The sequence below is a fragment of the Martes martes genome, assembly GCF_963455335.1.
Source record: "Martes martes genome assembly, chromosome: 15".
Lineage (NCBI taxonomy): Eukaryota > Metazoa > Chordata > Mammalia > Carnivora > Mustelidae > Martes > Martes martes.
The window spans coordinates 65,671,329-65,687,345 of record NC_137903.1 but is presented as its reverse complement, the minus strand read 5'-3'; the positions used below and the strand labels follow the sequence as shown (position 1 = coordinate 65,687,345).

The 16,017-nt window shown below is 51.3% G+C and overlaps 1 protein-coding gene across 3 annotated transcripts in view; it reads right to left on the bottom strand.

The window, feature by feature from the left end:
* The window catches only part of VAMP4 (vesicle associated membrane protein 4), a 57,905-nt gene extending 50,424 nt beyond the window's left edge, over positions 1-7,481 (bottom strand). For 2 of the 3 annotated variants that reach the window (XM_080824052.1, XM_080824049.1), the window contains exons 1-4: positions 7,024-7,475; positions 4,749-4,920; positions 3,343-3,558; positions 369-497 (exon numbers count right to left, since the gene is read on the bottom strand). Coding sequence is in view for 2 of the 3 variants with exons in the window: in XM_080824049.1 (XP_080680175.1) it covers positions 469-497; positions 3,343-3,558; positions 4,749-4,920; positions 7,024-7,176 (570 nt within the window). In the remaining variant the exon portion in view is untranslated. Of the gene's footprint in view, positions 1-368; positions 498-3,342; positions 3,559-4,748; positions 4,921-7,023 lie in introns of all 3 variants that reach the window. The other variant, XM_080824055.1, reaches the window with a different exon arrangement.
* Between the last annotated feature and the right edge of the window lie 8,536 nt (positions 7,482-16,017).

Here is a 16,017-nt window from a genome sequence, read left to right as displayed (position 1 = left end):
TAGTGGATACTAAACCACAGTATAAAGGAACAACATACACACTATGGATGAAACAAAGATCATGTTAATGAAAAAAAAAAAAACACTTAAGGAATATATTCTGTAAGATTCCATTTACACAAAGAACAAAAAATGGGCAAAACTAAGCAGTACTGACTGAAGTTAGGATGGGGTTCTCCTTGAGAGGAGGAGGTAAGGGGTGGACCCTCTGGTGGGCTGCAAGTGTTCTGTGTTTGATAAGAGTAAATGGATGTGTTCACTTCAAGGAAATTCATCAAGCTACACACTGATGCACACTTTTCGTTAAAAAGAAAACAATTTTTAAAGGCTCCATCCCACCTCCCACCCCAAGCTTTTGTACTTCCTACCTTCAGGAGTCAAGATGCTTTTGACCTTCTTCAGGAAAGGCTGGTCCACAAAAGCTGGTGGTGGGCAACTCACTCCCAGTGTTGGGTCTTGCTGTGGACATCAAACATGACAACACTGTAGTGGCCGAGCTGGGAAATAGAAGCAAACAAGTCTTTGTCTAACACCATCCACATTCCTGCACCATATATGTCCTGTGACCTCTGGTGGCCGCAGATGGCTAGATCAGGATGACACGGAGGTCGTGGCTTGTCTGTAAGGGCACTGACGTCACTGTCCAGGGGAGTTGCTGTCACTCAGGGTTCTGCTGTGAGCACCCCATGTGACAGCCAGGGCTCTGACCTGATCTTTTCCTCCACATTTAAAAGCACCTTCCATAAACACACATATTCATGCGGTCCATACTAGCATCATTGCTACTTGGTTAAGAGTCCATATAAACCAGTAATTTTCAGTCCCAGCAGAACATTAGGGTCACCTCGGAATATGTGAAATACTTCAGTATTTCAGGGTCAAAAACCCTGCTGAGGGAAGGAACAGGTGGGAGGGGAAACAGGAAGGCTCAGGTATTTTTTTCTTAAACTCCCGGGTAATTCTAAAAACAAGAACTACTGATGTAGGCAAGGAGCTGCCTAAGCCTTTAAGGGCTGACCCAGCAAATGGTTGTAGGAGAAAATATTCTCAAATTAAAGTTAATGTATCTTTTCTAGTACTTGAACAATAGCTGGCTGTTCTGTACAGAAAAATATTTTTATGATTCGTCTCCCATACCGACCACCTGGACCTGCACGTACACAGGCAGACTAAGGAATGTTGTTTGTGAGACCAGTGCTGTGTGAATAACCTTGGGAGTCTAATTGTTTAAAATCTAATACCTGGCCTCTGGGTCAGAACTGGCCCTTCTGTTCTAGATGCCTAGAGCTACAAATCTTGTCTCACATCCGCTCCTGCTCCAGGCTGGGCTGGTCCCCAGGAATGGAATCGGGGAGAGGAGGCAGACACACACGGGCCAGGCTCCTTGAAAATATAGGATCATGATAACATGGAAATGTAGCTGGCACCAAACTGCATGTAGGTGAACAAATGTTTAATTTCAAACCCTGTCATTTGCCTATAAATGCGGCCCTTATGGGGATGGTCAGGTACAAGTCTCACCTGAGGGGAGGACGCTCCCCTCAAGCCTCTCAGTCAGGACTCCAGCCTGGCTGTTTCCCACAGGGCTTCCCCAGCTGATCAGGTTAGATGTTGTAAACACCTGATTCTTTGCCTTATTCTCATTAATGTCTACTATTATTTTCATCTATGTGCAGATTACTCTTCTATTCCTGTAATAATAAATAAAGTCGTCTTTCCTTTTCAAAACCGAGTCACGGCTGTAGTGAATCTTTTGTGCAGAACACTGGCTCAAGAAAAAAGATCTTGCTACTTGGGTGAGAAAGAACGGATGATGTGTCAGATGTGTTCCTTGCTCTAAAGGAAAGTTTTTACAAGGGGTAACCTGCAATGCTACTGACTTGAAGTGAACTTTGAGACTACGATAATGGTTATTCAATAATTAATAAATGCTGACTTAGAACTACTGCATGCCCATTACTGTGCACAGCACAGATCTCATTTTGGTTTCTTAGAGAGCAGAACACGGTGGCTCATCAAAGTCCAAGGACAGCCACCGCTCACATCTGTAGCACTGAGCCCTCTAATAACCTGGAAGGTGCTTGTTAGAGACGACTGCCAGGCTCTTCAAAACGGACTGACAGGCAGTAATGATGGCAACACATCACAGACTGAGTGCCTGCCATAAGCCTTGAGCAGTTTCAAAGATTTCCCACGTACTAGCTATGTTGGGCCCGGGTCCCCACACTGGCCCCAGCCTCAGAGAGGTAACCTGTAAAGCTCTGATAGACTTAGATATACTTCATAGAAAGTTCAGTTGGCAATTAAAATTCCTGCACCATCTGTCCATCCCAGCACCAAAATACTCACCCCGGGCACCCTGCTCTGCCACACCCTAACTGGGAGATGCTCTGATCCAGTGAGAACCAGAGGATGAGGTATGGAACGGACAGACCAGGAAGGGTGTGTGGCTCGAGCTCCCAGGTTCACTTAAGACAGAACCAACCTGGCTGACCTCTCCCTGAGGGACCCATGCTCCAGGAAGGACCAGCCCCCAGGAGCCTACATATAACGTGGCAAAAGGAGCACAGGAGCTATTGCAGAACATGAATATGCCTTTGTCCTAAGCCTGAGATAGGAAACATTAGAGCAAAATGGAGCCTGAACTCCAGCACAGCACGGCCACCACAATCCCGCCGAGCAGCCTCTGCTTCAGCGTTTCTCAACCTCGGCACCACTGACATTGGGGACAGAGAATTCTCCGTCAGGGGTGGCTGTCCCGTGCACAGCAGGATGTTAAGCAGGATCTCTGGTCTCGACTCACTCGCTGCCAGAAGCACCCTCACCCTGTGCTTCCAAGGGCCGATGACACGTCTGCAGACACAGCCTGACGCCTCCAGGGGTACAAGCACTGATCTACACGAATGCTGTTTGGCTCTCTCTCTGCTTCACTCCCAGCTGAAAGACTGAATAAACAACTCCCCACACACACCCCAACTTCTCTTCCCCTTTTCCTCACCCAGCTACACACCTTAGGGGTTCCTTGGGAGGATGAGGAAGTGGCAAGGACACAGAGTCAGAGGAGAACCAGGAGAAGAGCCCACTGATCTGTTAGCACCCCAAGGGCAGAAATGGTCGATTTTGCTTGTTGCTGTATCCCAACCGCCCAGCTCAGTGCTGAGGACACGGCTGGCACTCCAGATTTACTGCATCAGTACATCAACCAATGAATGAACAAATCAACAGGAGAAAGACCGGGACAATGTTAATTGTCATAGGTGAACCCTAGAGGCCCGTGCAGGCCTGCTGACTTTGAGGACTCTTCTCCCAACACCCCTCCAAATTCTCCAAAAGCTGTAGTACCTTCTCTTCCCGCCAGGCTGGTAATATAGTCCAGGCCATCTGCAATATGGACCTTCATCCGATCGCTCTGGGAGAAGCCAAACCACTGGGTGGCCACTTCCAACATGCAGGGGTCGATCTCCACAGCATCAATGCAGGACTTCGGGAAATGATCGTGGACAAACAGAGGGAGGCTGCCCCCACCCAGGCCTACTACCAACAATGCCAGTGGGGTCTCTGCAATAAAAGAATAAATTTGAGCTGGATTATTGGCTCTGCCCAGGGGATACAAGATTTAGAGGCCCAGCCTCTCTGTCTCATCCCAGAAATTTAGGGGCCAATCTGACATCTGAAAACTCAACCCTGGCCTCACAATCCTTCCTCTACTACAACCACAAGCTGAACCAGTGTGTTATTATTACAGAACCTTAACGTTCCCAAAGCTCGCAGCTGATATCATACCAAGAGTCCCCACCATAAGCATGATCAGACTTCCCCTAGGAACTGGGAGGAACAATGGCCAACATCTCGCTCTACAAGGCAGTGTAGATGCAACGCCCTCTGCCCAGCTTTCAACTCAAAGGCCACAGTTGCCCTCTCAGACACATCAGCCAAGTAAGGCATTCCACCCAAGTTCCAGAAATCATGGGAAAACAAAGACCCAATTCCTAGTCCTAGTACAGAGAAACTTCAGCAACCATAGGCAGACAGAAGAAGACAAGAAATAAGAATCACCGGAAGGAGACATTCAATTAGGATTGATATCTGAGGATTAAACCTAAGAACTGAGACTCTAGGGACATAGAGCAACACCAAGATGGGCCAAGAGCATAGGGTGCTTCATGAGACATCCTCAGGCCTTTAGGTGAACAGTTAAAAGCCTAGACAGAAAAGTGAACATTTTTGCTACTGTGTCAGATCCAAACCTATTATTAGTAATAAGGTTATGACTGTTCTACCAATAACATAGATTTTTTTATATTTAAGTAGAAATTCAAATTGCATCTGGTGCTCAAATAATGCAGTACTGAAAGCCAGAAATTCTTCCCAAGTGCACAAGAATTTCTGGAGTCATGATTTTTAAATGTTCCATCTGGTTCATGGGTAGACACATGCAAACACTCAATAAGCTGAAAAGCTTAAAATCTGTGTACTTTATGTAGCTCACTGAATACATTTTATACTTCAATATTTTAAATAAATGAGTAAAAGAAAAAAGTTAGACGCCCACACATGCAGTCATTTTGAGATCACGATCTGAGTCTGAGGGAAAAGTTACTGGCCGTTTATTAACTTAAAAGAAGACTGGGAAGGAGAAAACTAGGGATATATGTGGATTTGTTGGTCTGTCATCGCTATGCTCACACCACAAGGCAGCTGTAATTGTCCACACCCCCGCCTGTGGAAGGCACCGGTGTCCCCCTCACCTAGGAGCAGCTCCGGGTTTCTGAGCAGGGCAAGGCCGGCAATCATTGCTTTGAGGTGCTCACAACACAGGTAAGTCTTGTCAACGGGCCGCCCTGGCTGGGGCTGCAGGGAGGTCCTCTGGAGTGTCAGCGGCCCGCTGCTTCTTCTTGTCCTTTTTCCGTTTCTTCTGGGCTAAATGAGAGACAGAGATGATGAGGTCTTATGCTGAGCGCTCTAGTCCACGGAAAACAAGCCATACCAGCAGCACTGCGCTGCAGCGAGACAGATCCGACTCAAGAACCCAACTGCTAAATATACACAATTTTGTGACTTGGTAGACAAGTTGGTTCTCTGAAATCTGCCTGTGGTGGCCATTTTTATGCCACAGAAATTGGCAGAGAGTACACATCAGGGCTTTTTTTTAACTCCCTGAAAACACAGTTGTTAAACATTTAACACATACCACGGGAGACCAAAGATCAGAAAAGGAAAAGTGGGGGTGCCTGGGTGGCTCAGTAGGTTAAGCATTGGCCTTTGGCTCAAGTCATGATCCTAGGGTCCTGAGTGGAGTCCCATATCAGTCTCCCTGATCCTTAAGAGTTCCCTTCTCCATCTACCCGCCCCCCCCGCCCCCGCCCCTTGCTTGTTCTCTTTCTTTCCTTACTCTTTCTCTCAAATACGAAAAATTTTTATTTTTTTAAAAGAAGGAAAAGTGGCAAAAATATACCCAAAGCCCTGGGAAAACTGAACTGAGGAGTCCTGCCGCCTTGACATTGAGAAATAGAAGGCCACTAACAGAAAAAGTTTATTCATAAATCCTTTCAGAGAAGAACTTAAGTCACTAATTACCTCCTCCATACCAATTACTATACTAGAACTTCTAGTTATTTATTTATTTTTTTTAAGATTTTACGTATTTATTTGTGAGAGAGAGAGAGAGCGCGAGCGGGCGCGGGCATGCACACAAGTACCCTGAGCTGCAGGCAGAGGGAGAAGCCGGTTCCCGGCTAAGCAAGGAGCTGGATGCAGGACTTGATCCCAGGACCCTGCGATCATGACCTGAGCCTAAGGCAGATGCTTAGCCACCTAAGTGAACCTCTAGTTATTTAACTCTTATAACAACCTTACAATACCATGTTGCACAGATGAAAAACTAAGGATCTGAAGGGTTAATGATGAGGCCCAGAAGTAGGAGGAGGTGCAGCCAGGATGTGACCCTGGGACGGCCTGTCTCCAACACCTACTGCCTTTTACTGTACCACACAGACGGTACCACACACGCCCTGCAGGAGGAGGAAATCACAAGTGCTAACCCAAGGGGAGAAATCCTATAAAGGCCCCATTGCTTGTCTTCTCATACATACTAAGCAGATGTTCATCTTTTATTCTATACATTGATTAATGAACTGATTACATTGAGCAATGGACTGAGCCACCCACCGGCCTTTACTCCTCTATGTCCTAAAGCCAAACCTGAGACACATGCTCCCGCCCCCCTCTCTGCGCAGCAGTCGTGCACCGAGCCCTCGAAATGCGGCCCCAGTGTCACCTCCCTGGGAAAGCCTGGGGGGAAGAGCCCAAGTCTTGCCCTCATGGGGCTGAGTCTCAGCTCCCACGGGAGCACTCCCTGCACACGATCTGCGGCGAGACACCGGCGCTCGGAGCCGCCGCTTCCACGACAACCCATGGACGAGCCTCGCGGAGTCGGGACGAGATCCCAGCCGCCCAAGGAGCGCCCTCGGCGCCCGCCCCAGGCCCCGCACCCGGCGCGCCCCCCACCAGTCCCCGTCCCGCCCTTCTTTCGGCCCCACCCCCCGCACACCTCGTCCGCCCCAAGCCCCCGGCGCTGAGCTCGGCCCCTGGCACCCCGGAACGTGCCTTCCGGCTCCCGGGCGCCAGCGCAGAGCAGGCCGGAAGTGCCGCGGCCGGCCACAGCCGCAGCCCCCGCCGGCGGACTCGGCGTCAGGAAAGCCACGGGGACCGCCGGCTCCACACCCGTGCGCCGTGACGGAAACGCGCCCGCGGCCCCGGGAGGCGACAGCCGGGGTCACTACCGCGGTCACTCTTCCCGGGCGAGGACTAACTCAGGGAGGGGCGGGGGCAGCAGGTCGCCCACCCGGAACCCTCGCGCGGGACGTTTCAGAGCCGCCTCCGAGCCGCGGGGACGCCCAGAGGCCGGAGACGCGGGCCCAGGCGGCCGCCGTGAAACGCGGCCCGTCGCCTCCCGCCACGGGCAGCGGGACGGCCCTCGGCGCCCACGCTCCGAGCGCACGCCGGGCGCGCGGCCGCGCTCACCTTCTCCCGGGGCTTCATGTACTTGTGCAGCACCCCGCACAGCTCCAGGTAGCTTCCGTACCACTCGAAAGCCCGCCTCCCCCGCTGCTGGAAGAACTTCTCCCAGTACTCCGCGGAGCCGAACTCCCGGGAGCTCCTGGGTAGCAGGTTCATGCTGTCACCGTCCGCGCCGCGTCTCCGCCACCCTCCGGCTCGGCCCCTGAGGGACCATGGGCTGCGCTTGCACACGCGCCCGCGCCCGCGCCCGCGCCCGGCGGCGGAATTCGGCCCACACGGGGAGCCGCACGGACCGAGCCCCCGCTCGACCCCAGAGGGGTGACGCTTACACGCAGGCCGCACGCGCGGGACACGGAGCCCGGGCCACGCTCACCCGCGCTCCCGGCTGCCGGCTCCCAGCCCCAACCCCACGTGCCGAGCCCCTCACACTCCCTCACCGCGGGCCCTCAGAACCCGCAATCACATCCGGGTGCCCGGCGTCGCGATTGGCCGGCCGCCCGACCCTCCCGGCGTCTCATTGGCCAGTCTTTCGCTCCTGGCACCTCATTGGCCGACACGCGCTCGCCACCGACCGGCGGCGGCGTCGCAGGCGCCGAGCGCGGATAGGCGCGCGGCAGCAGGGGGCGGGGCCGCGGGCCCGAGTCCGGGCGGAAGACACCCCGCGGCCGCGTCTGCGGGATTGCGTCCGAGCGCCGCGAGAGGGCAGCCTTCCCGGGTCTGAGCGTCTCCTCCGCGGCGGACCCCGCCCGGGCTTCCCGCCACCTGCGCTCGCGTTCTGCCGCAGCGGGCCTCCTGGCCACCTCCGACCTCGAAGGGCGGCGCGCGGGCCGCGGGGGCCGCGGGCAGGAGCAGGCGCCGGAGCGGAAACGCCAGCAGACGGACGCGCGGCCAGGGCTGGCGAGAGCCCGTGCTTAGCGGAAGAGCCGTCCTCGCCGCGTGACCTTCGGCCTCGCCCCCACCCTGCCTTAGTGTCGCCCCTCGACGTGCGTAGTCGAGGTTTCTTCTGGAGAAAAGCGGCGCTGAGCGTGCTCGTTCTGCACCAGAATGCGGGACCCCGCAGTGAGTGCGCTGGCGGGAACGTTCCGCAGAGGAACAGCCGCTGCGAACTCCGCGGGGCCTCCTCAGCCGCCGCTCCCCCGCAGCGCGGCGCAGCACGCGTCAGACGCTTCGGACCCTCGGCCTCCTCAGGCTGTCCTGCGGCTGTCCCCGCGCGGCGGCCGCTCCTGCGCACCTGACGAGCGTGGTGAACGGACGGTGCGTCCGGTGCTCGTCTGAGCCTCACGCGCTGCCGCCGCTCCCGGCCGCGCCCGCGGGCCCTTCACAGCACTCGGCGGCGGAGGGACGCGCAGACCCCGCCGGACACCCGCGCCGCAAGGAGCGTCTCTAGGCCGGGCCGCGCGGACCTCGGCAGGCAGCGGAGCGAGCCCGGAGGACTCATCCTCGACGGGGGCGCACGCTGGGGTTTAGGGGCGCAGATCTCACTCGGACGTGCGTCGGCGTCGCCTGGAAGACCTTCTCTTTCTTAAGGTTGTCTGCGTGTGAGAGCGAGACCGTGACTGGGGAGAGGCGCAGCGGAGGGAGAGGGAATCTGAAACCCAGTCGGGCCCCTGAGCGTGCGGTCGCGGCCCCTCGTGGGGGGCCGGATCCCACCCGCAGATCCTGACCTGAGCGGAAGCCAGAGTGGGACGCTGAAGCCACTGAGCCCCCCGGCGCCCCTCCCCCGGAGCCCAGTCCAACAGATGGCCGAGCCGCACTGCCAGAGTTTCCGAAGGCTCGGGTCTCTACTGCGGTCGAAGCGTGTGCGTGTCCAGCAACCTTCTTCGTGATGCCCGTGCTGGGTCCAGGGCCCCACGTGGAGAACCAGTCTTCAAAGTGCAGGGGGGCAAGTCACAAAGAGTTTAGTTCCCCCTGCACAGCTTTAAGAGGTCTGTACACGTGACATCAGAGAAGATCTACTTTCCTCTCCCGCCTGCGGAGTTCCTGTTGTGTCCTTCCAGGAAAGGACCTGGAGGAGCCTCTGAGGTGGCTTCTGCTACTCCATCATGTCGAGTTCCTCGTGAGGGCGGCATGGGTCCTTCCAGAAGATGCCGACTGAGAGCGGGCACTCAGCTCTCGAGCTCTTTGCTCGAAGTGCTCCGCAGCACCAGGGTTAAAACGTTTAAACGACCAACACGAAAACACAGCCTCTGCCCTCTCCGCGGAGGGTGGATTCAAGTCCTCAAACATGTAAATGGCCCGAGATGAACCAATCTTTGTGATGAAGCTAAGGGTACTGTGGTAAGCAAGGCAGTCCCGTGGAGGACGCCCATCCTCCCATCACAAGAACGATCTGTATGAGGGCCGTGGCGAATGCTGGGAGGGAGAAGTGTAAGGTTCTGTGAGGGCACATGCCTCCCAGACCTCGTCTGCTCTGGAGGTGTCCAGAGAAGGCTTTCCTGAGGAGGGACAAAAAGTGTCTATGATCTGGCTTCCTTGGTAAATGCCGCACATCTCAACTTGTCCTAGTAGTAACAGCGTGACCTACGTAAGAACCAAGAATTCCCCGCTCTGAAGCTGTCTTCAGGAACCGTTGGCGCCCGCTTTTCCCTCTGTCCCGATGGTCCTTTCTGTTAGTGGCTGGTATTGGGAAGACAGTAAGAAGTGATTTCTGCCATTCCAGGCACCGGCCCCTTATTTAACGCCCTCAAACATGCAGTTATAGTTTGCACGATGTTTCAGACTAAGAGAATGTGTAACTTACCCATCGTCGCCTGTGTCTGCTCCCTTCTTAGAGCCTAGGGAAGCAGTAACAGCCACAGAAGTTTAAGCTAAAGTCGCTGCAGGTTTCCTAAAATGTGTGACTCACTGATGCAGAAATACTTTACATATGCGTTAGACTCTGGCTTTTAAAATACATTTGAAACGTAGTGCTCTCGGAGTCTGACTGTCAAATATAATTAAGCAGTATCATTAGTGTAGTTAGCTTATGCTAATTCGATGTTAAACGGTGTGTGTTTTATTAGGATCTTCAGAGTGGGCACTGGTGTGCTTTATAATGCAAAGTGACTGTAGATATGAGCATTCAGTGTCACGGGTTTTTCCCCTAAAAATATAAATCCAGACCTCTAAATATATAATTTGCAATTACTAGCCTTACTTAATTTAAACATGAGGTTTTGGGGCGCCTGGGTGGCTCAGTTGCTTAAGCGACTGCCTTCGGCTCGGGTCATGATCCTGGAGTCCTGGGATCGAGTCCCACATCAGGCTCCCTGCTCAGCGGGAAGTCTGCTTCTCCCGCTGACCTCTCTCCTCTCGTGCTCTCTCTCTTTCATTGTCTCTCTCTACCTCTCAAATCAATAAATAAAATACTAAAAAAAAAAAACCATAAGGTTTTAGCAACAATAGTCAATGAGTTGATTGATGCTGAAGTAATTGCAAAATGGGGCACAGATAACGAAAGCATTTCTTGAATGTGGGGGACAGAGAATAGGATAGAGCTTGTGACAGGCAGAGTAACATTACCCCATGGACGTGTATGTCCTAATTCCCGGAACTTGAGAATAAATTAGGCTACGTGGAAAGGGGAATTAAGTTTACTCAGCGACTGCCATTAAAATAGGGAGACTAGTCTAGATGAAGCAGGCAGGCCCAATGTATTCACAAGGTTCCTTAAAAGCAGAAGAGGGAGAACCAGAGAGGAGGAGGCTCAGCGCTGCGTCGCTGCCTTTGAAGATGGAGGAGGGCCCGGGAGCCTGGGAGCCAAGGAGAGGGTCTCCCAGCCTCTGACAGCAGGAAGGTCAAGGAAAAGTGTTCTCCCTTGAGCCTCCAGAAGGAACTCAGCCCTGTAGACACCTTGATTTTAGTCCAATAAGACTCCATCAGGCTTCTGACCTCCAGAGCTGGAAGACAATTAATTCGTATGACGTTCCTAAGGTTCTGGGAACTCACGACAGTAGCAGGAGGCTTCCGCAGAGGGCGTACATGAGAGGGTATGTGTGGCTGGGCAGAAGGCTACGCTGGGAAGATAAAACTGGGAACTGGGGTGAACAGCCCTTCAGTTTCGAGAAGTCTTCCGTTCTGAGCATTTGGATTAAAGCTGTCAGGCCTTAAGAAGCCAATGGGCGATGAGGGTCACGGCAGTTAGAAAGGATTAATGAGAGATGTTTTCAGGAAGAGCAGAAGCATCGGCTGTCCGAGCCTATATAGGGAATAAAGGACCCGAGGACTCAGAATGGCATTCGAATTGGCCTCTGGATGACTGGGGAGATTTCCCATCCAAAGGAACAGGGAAGGGGAAAGGAGGTCACTTGTAGAACTGCTGCTCCAGAGGAATTTAGAGGCCACGATGCTAGCCACGACCGGCTACAAGCCAGTCTCCCCGCCCTGCAGGCCTGTCCCAGGGCTCATACCCCGCTCACTCTCACATTCTGTCAGTGGCGTCCAAGTGGACTTTGTGGTCCAGGCCATGACAACACTTCATGCGTAGGGTGTAAAAGCGTTCAAAGGGAATCTCTCCTTGGTGTCCAGGGAGTGGCTCATGCAGTGTGCTGGAAATGATTTCCGACGGGAAGTCTTTGCAAATGACTTTGTTTTCCACATTTGAGAAGTTAAGAAATGGATGGTCTCCTGTGTCTTAGAAGAATGGAAGGCAGGCGTGACGTTCTGGGATAATGTACCATTTTATTAGCTGGCATCGGCACTTTCTCAAAGCTGTTATTGACCTGAGAAATAATGATCCGGCTGACCCCGGATTCCTAAGTTGGGATAATCATAACAGTGTTGTTTAGTTTGCGTGGCACTTGCGCTTTGCCGAGAGTTTCCTTACGTTTCCATTCCCAGCCTTGCAGGATGGACACACACGGGGATACACACACAACATTGAGGCGAAACCATATTAATTAAAAAGAATTTACGAAGTTACGTATGATGGAGGGAATTGAGCCAGCCTGCCTCTGGGTGTTACATTTGATTCCCAGGATTCTCTTTGTTCAATAGTTTCTTGTGTCCGTGTGGTCATCTGTAGGTGCACCGGTTTCCCGATAATGAGTGGACGGCATATCTACCCTTATGGGGGAAAGCAAAGGGCCTGGCATAGCGGGCAAGTTGTTTGCCTTTGGGGCCGGTGGGCAATAACATTTTGAAAACTAGAAAAGGCGAGGGAATGGGGCCAAAGGTGATGGCCTGTGCCTGGTGTGTCAGGCCCCCGCTGAGGAGGCTCCCAAGGCCTCTTTTTGCTTCTCCTCTTTGTTTTTTGCAGCCTGGTATTGGGAGAGAGTACACCGTCACAATGTTTTCTTCCTGATTCTGTTCTAAACTTCACTTCCTTTGCAGAAAAAGAGAAAACAGACCTTGGAAACCAAGCTGTTTTTTTCTAAAGTCTAGCACTCGGCCCATCTCCCATGAGCATCTCCTGTATCCTCTTTTTATTGGATAGTCTCTGTCGTCCGCCCATAACAAAGTATTTTTCTACCACCAAAGAGAAGGACTTTAAAATAGCACTTCATGACTACAAATCCTTAAGTGCTCTACCCAAGGTAGACTTTTTTTAACCTTCAGGTCCAGATCCTTGGAAGAAACCAGGAGCACAAAATTCCCGGAGGTCTAGCAAAGGAGTCGTATGTAATCCTTCTATAAGCCTGAAATACTTCTCGTGCCCTGAGAGTGCAAGAGAGGTTTTCTCTTTAGAAGAATCTCAGGGCGCCTGGGTGGCTCAGTGGGTTAAAGCCGCTGCCTTCGGCTCAGGTCATGATCCCAGCGTCCTGGGATCGAGTCCCGCATTGGGCTCTCTGCTCAGCAGGGAGCCTGCTTCCTCCCTTCTCTCTCTACCTGCCTCTCTGCCTACTTGTAATCTGTCTGTCAAGTAAATAAATAAAATCTTAAAAAAAAAAAAAAGAATCTCAAATTCTGGGGCCAGAACTCTTAATCCATCTCGTCTTTCAACAGTAGATCTTTATGCTGATTGTTCTGATACACAGAAGGAATGAGTTTTCCCCAGAATGGGGCATCGGCATCCAAACAGCACCTCTAGTGTTTGAAGACTCAACAGAGAACTGGCCCCAGGAAACGTGGCCTGAGTATTTCTGGAGGTAGATGGCAGGAAAGGGCACCCGAATGGCTAAATGGAAGCCCCTTTCATTGTGGCAAACCATACAGCATAGAGGTAAGAACGTGAGATGTCAAAGATCTAAACGTTTCTCAGTGTGTGAATTTGGTCCGACTTACTGCCATCAGATCCTTTGCCTAATGGCCTCCACTGTTTCTGCCCAACACAGTCCATGTACTACTCCTCAGCTACAGTGGATTTTCAAGTATTTATATAACAGCACTTCTTCCTTGAGCTGTACTTCACAAAACAAAATTCACCATTTAGAAATCTGCAGTTCAGTGGTTTCTAGTACATTCCCAGTGCTGTGTAACCATCACCACCACCTCATTCCAGAACCTCTTCAAATCCCCTACCTATTAGCAGTTAGTTATATTTTCCCCTCCCTGTACCCTCTCTCCACCACTAATCTACTTTCTGACTCCATAGATTTGCCTATTCTGGAGATTTCATGAAAAAGTGATTATATAGTATGTGGTCTCTTGTGGCTGGCTTCCTTCAATTAACAGAGTGTTTCCAAAGTTCATCCATGTTGGAACGTGTAACAGTAGCTCTTTCCACTTTTTGGCTGATAATAAATATTTCATTGAATGGATAAACAATGTGTGGTGTATCTATTCATCAAAGATGCACATTTGGGTTGTTGACCTATTTGGCTACAATAGGATTGCTATGAACAATCATGTACACAACTTTTTGTATGAATGTGCAATTGCAGTTACCTAGAATACATTCCTAGTGGAATTGCTAAGTCATATGATAATGTTATGTTTGACTCTTTGAGGAAATCAATGATCATTTGAAAGTGTAAATCTGTTTTTGTCACTCTCCAGTGGCTTCCGAAAGCACTGAGAATGAAACCGAGATTCTTTGCGTGTGCTACCAAGATCTTTTATGATCCGGGCCCTGCCTGCATCTCCAATCTCCCCTTCCACTGCTCACCCCATTTGCCAAATTACAGACACACTGGCTTGCTCCCTCAACCTCAAAAATGCCAAACTCCTTGGTGCTAGGAAAAATAGATATCTACATGCAAAAGAATGGACCCTTATCTTCACATTTAAAAAATTAACTCTAAATGCATTAAAGACCTAAGTGTAAGACCTGAAATTATCAAACTAGAAGACAACATGGGGGAAGTCTTCATGACATGGGATTTGGCAATGACTTCTTGGATACGACACCAAAAGCATAGCAACATAAGCAAATATACACAAATGGGATTTATTCAAATGTTGGTACATCGAAAGAAACACGAAACAGTGTAAAAAGACTACCTGGGAGATGGGACAAAGTTTTGGCAATTATGTGTCTGGTAATTGGCAGGGGATAATATCCAGAATGTGTAGAGAACTACGGCTTAACAACAACCACAAAAACCCAAGTAAACGTGGGCAAAGGACTGGGATAGACATTTCTCCTAAGAAGGTACTCAAATGGCCAAGAAGCATATGAGAAGATGTCCATTCATCCCTAATCACTAAAGAAATGCAACTCAAAACCACAGTGAGACATGTTACCTAATACCCATTAGGAAGGCTGCCTTAAAAAAGGAAATAACAAGAAACAACCTTTGACCACCAGCATAGCCTTGAGAGTGGAGTGAGCCCACATCCTCTCTGAAAATCACCCTGAGGCGGTGCTTCTAATTGGCAACACTCAATCCCCATTTGGACTACACTTTATCAGACCTTGGATGTCGACAGTATTCCGGGGGTCCCAAGGGGATTTTCATTGAAAATTTCAGCTTGCCCCTGCCCTGCCCCAATAAAACAGTCTAGTATCCTCCAGTTTTCTGTGTCTGGAAATAGCCACATGTACACAGTTCGTGATGCGGTGTAGGTCTTGTCCACCAAAGCTCGCTCCCATGCCAAACCTCACAGACCCTTGCTCTGTTCCAGATCCCTGGCAACCCTGAACTACCACACTGCAGGCACAGGCACAGTAAACACTGCTTCAGCAAGCCATGGGCAGTCAGGCCCCTCCAGGGTGGAGGGACCCCACTCCCACTAAAAGTCACTCTCCGCACAGCACCTACAAATTGGCCACGGTCAGTCACCACTTGGATTCCACCACTTGATGGAGTCCTGGTCATCTCCCCTTGCCAGGACTCCCAAGTCTCTTACTGCAGAATCCACCAGCCAGCCAACTGGCTAGCGGGAGCATAACCTCTAGCCCAGCCTTCGAGGGCAACACGCACATGCGTGTACCCTACTGCTTGCAGGCAGGCATAGGCCTTGTCCCCCAAGAGCTTGCTCCTGCGACCTGACCTCTCCACACCCGCGCCCTCTTCCAGACCCGTGGCGGCCCCAAAGTCTTCCACCAAGTGCGTGCACACTTACGTTCTTGTCGCAAGCCGTGGCCAGCTCGGGCCCTCCAGATCGGTGGAGCTAGGCCCCCTCAGCACCACCTACGGAGGCTCGAGCGTGGTGGGAGCCCATTCCTGAGGTCACTCTGAGGCAGCCGGTGAAATGGGTGAAAGCCAGTCTGCATGTAGCCTTACTGTCTGCTCAAGGCCCTGCCTTCAAGTGTAGGCCAAGAAAAGAGGCAGAGCTAAAATAAAACAAACAACATTTATTTGGGGGGGGGGTCTCTGGATTGCAGTTCAAGGAACACAAATTAGGGTAGCCACCCAAATTGTTTCTCCACTAGGGAATGAATTTTAGGGTTTTTTTTTTTTTAAGACAAAGGGAATGCTTTGTGTGTTGTTTACCAGAATTCTGATTAATGTTGGCAGCAGAAAACTAATCTTGGCCAAATAATTGGTTGCTAAGGCCGTCACTAAGCAGAAGCTCTTAGTAGCAGCGAACTGCAGGTGTTGGGCCTGAGTCCTTGGAATATTTGCAGTCTGGCCCAGTTCAAGATCTATGGTTTCGTTCCATGAAGATGTGTAGAAGGCCCATTTCTTTAACGGC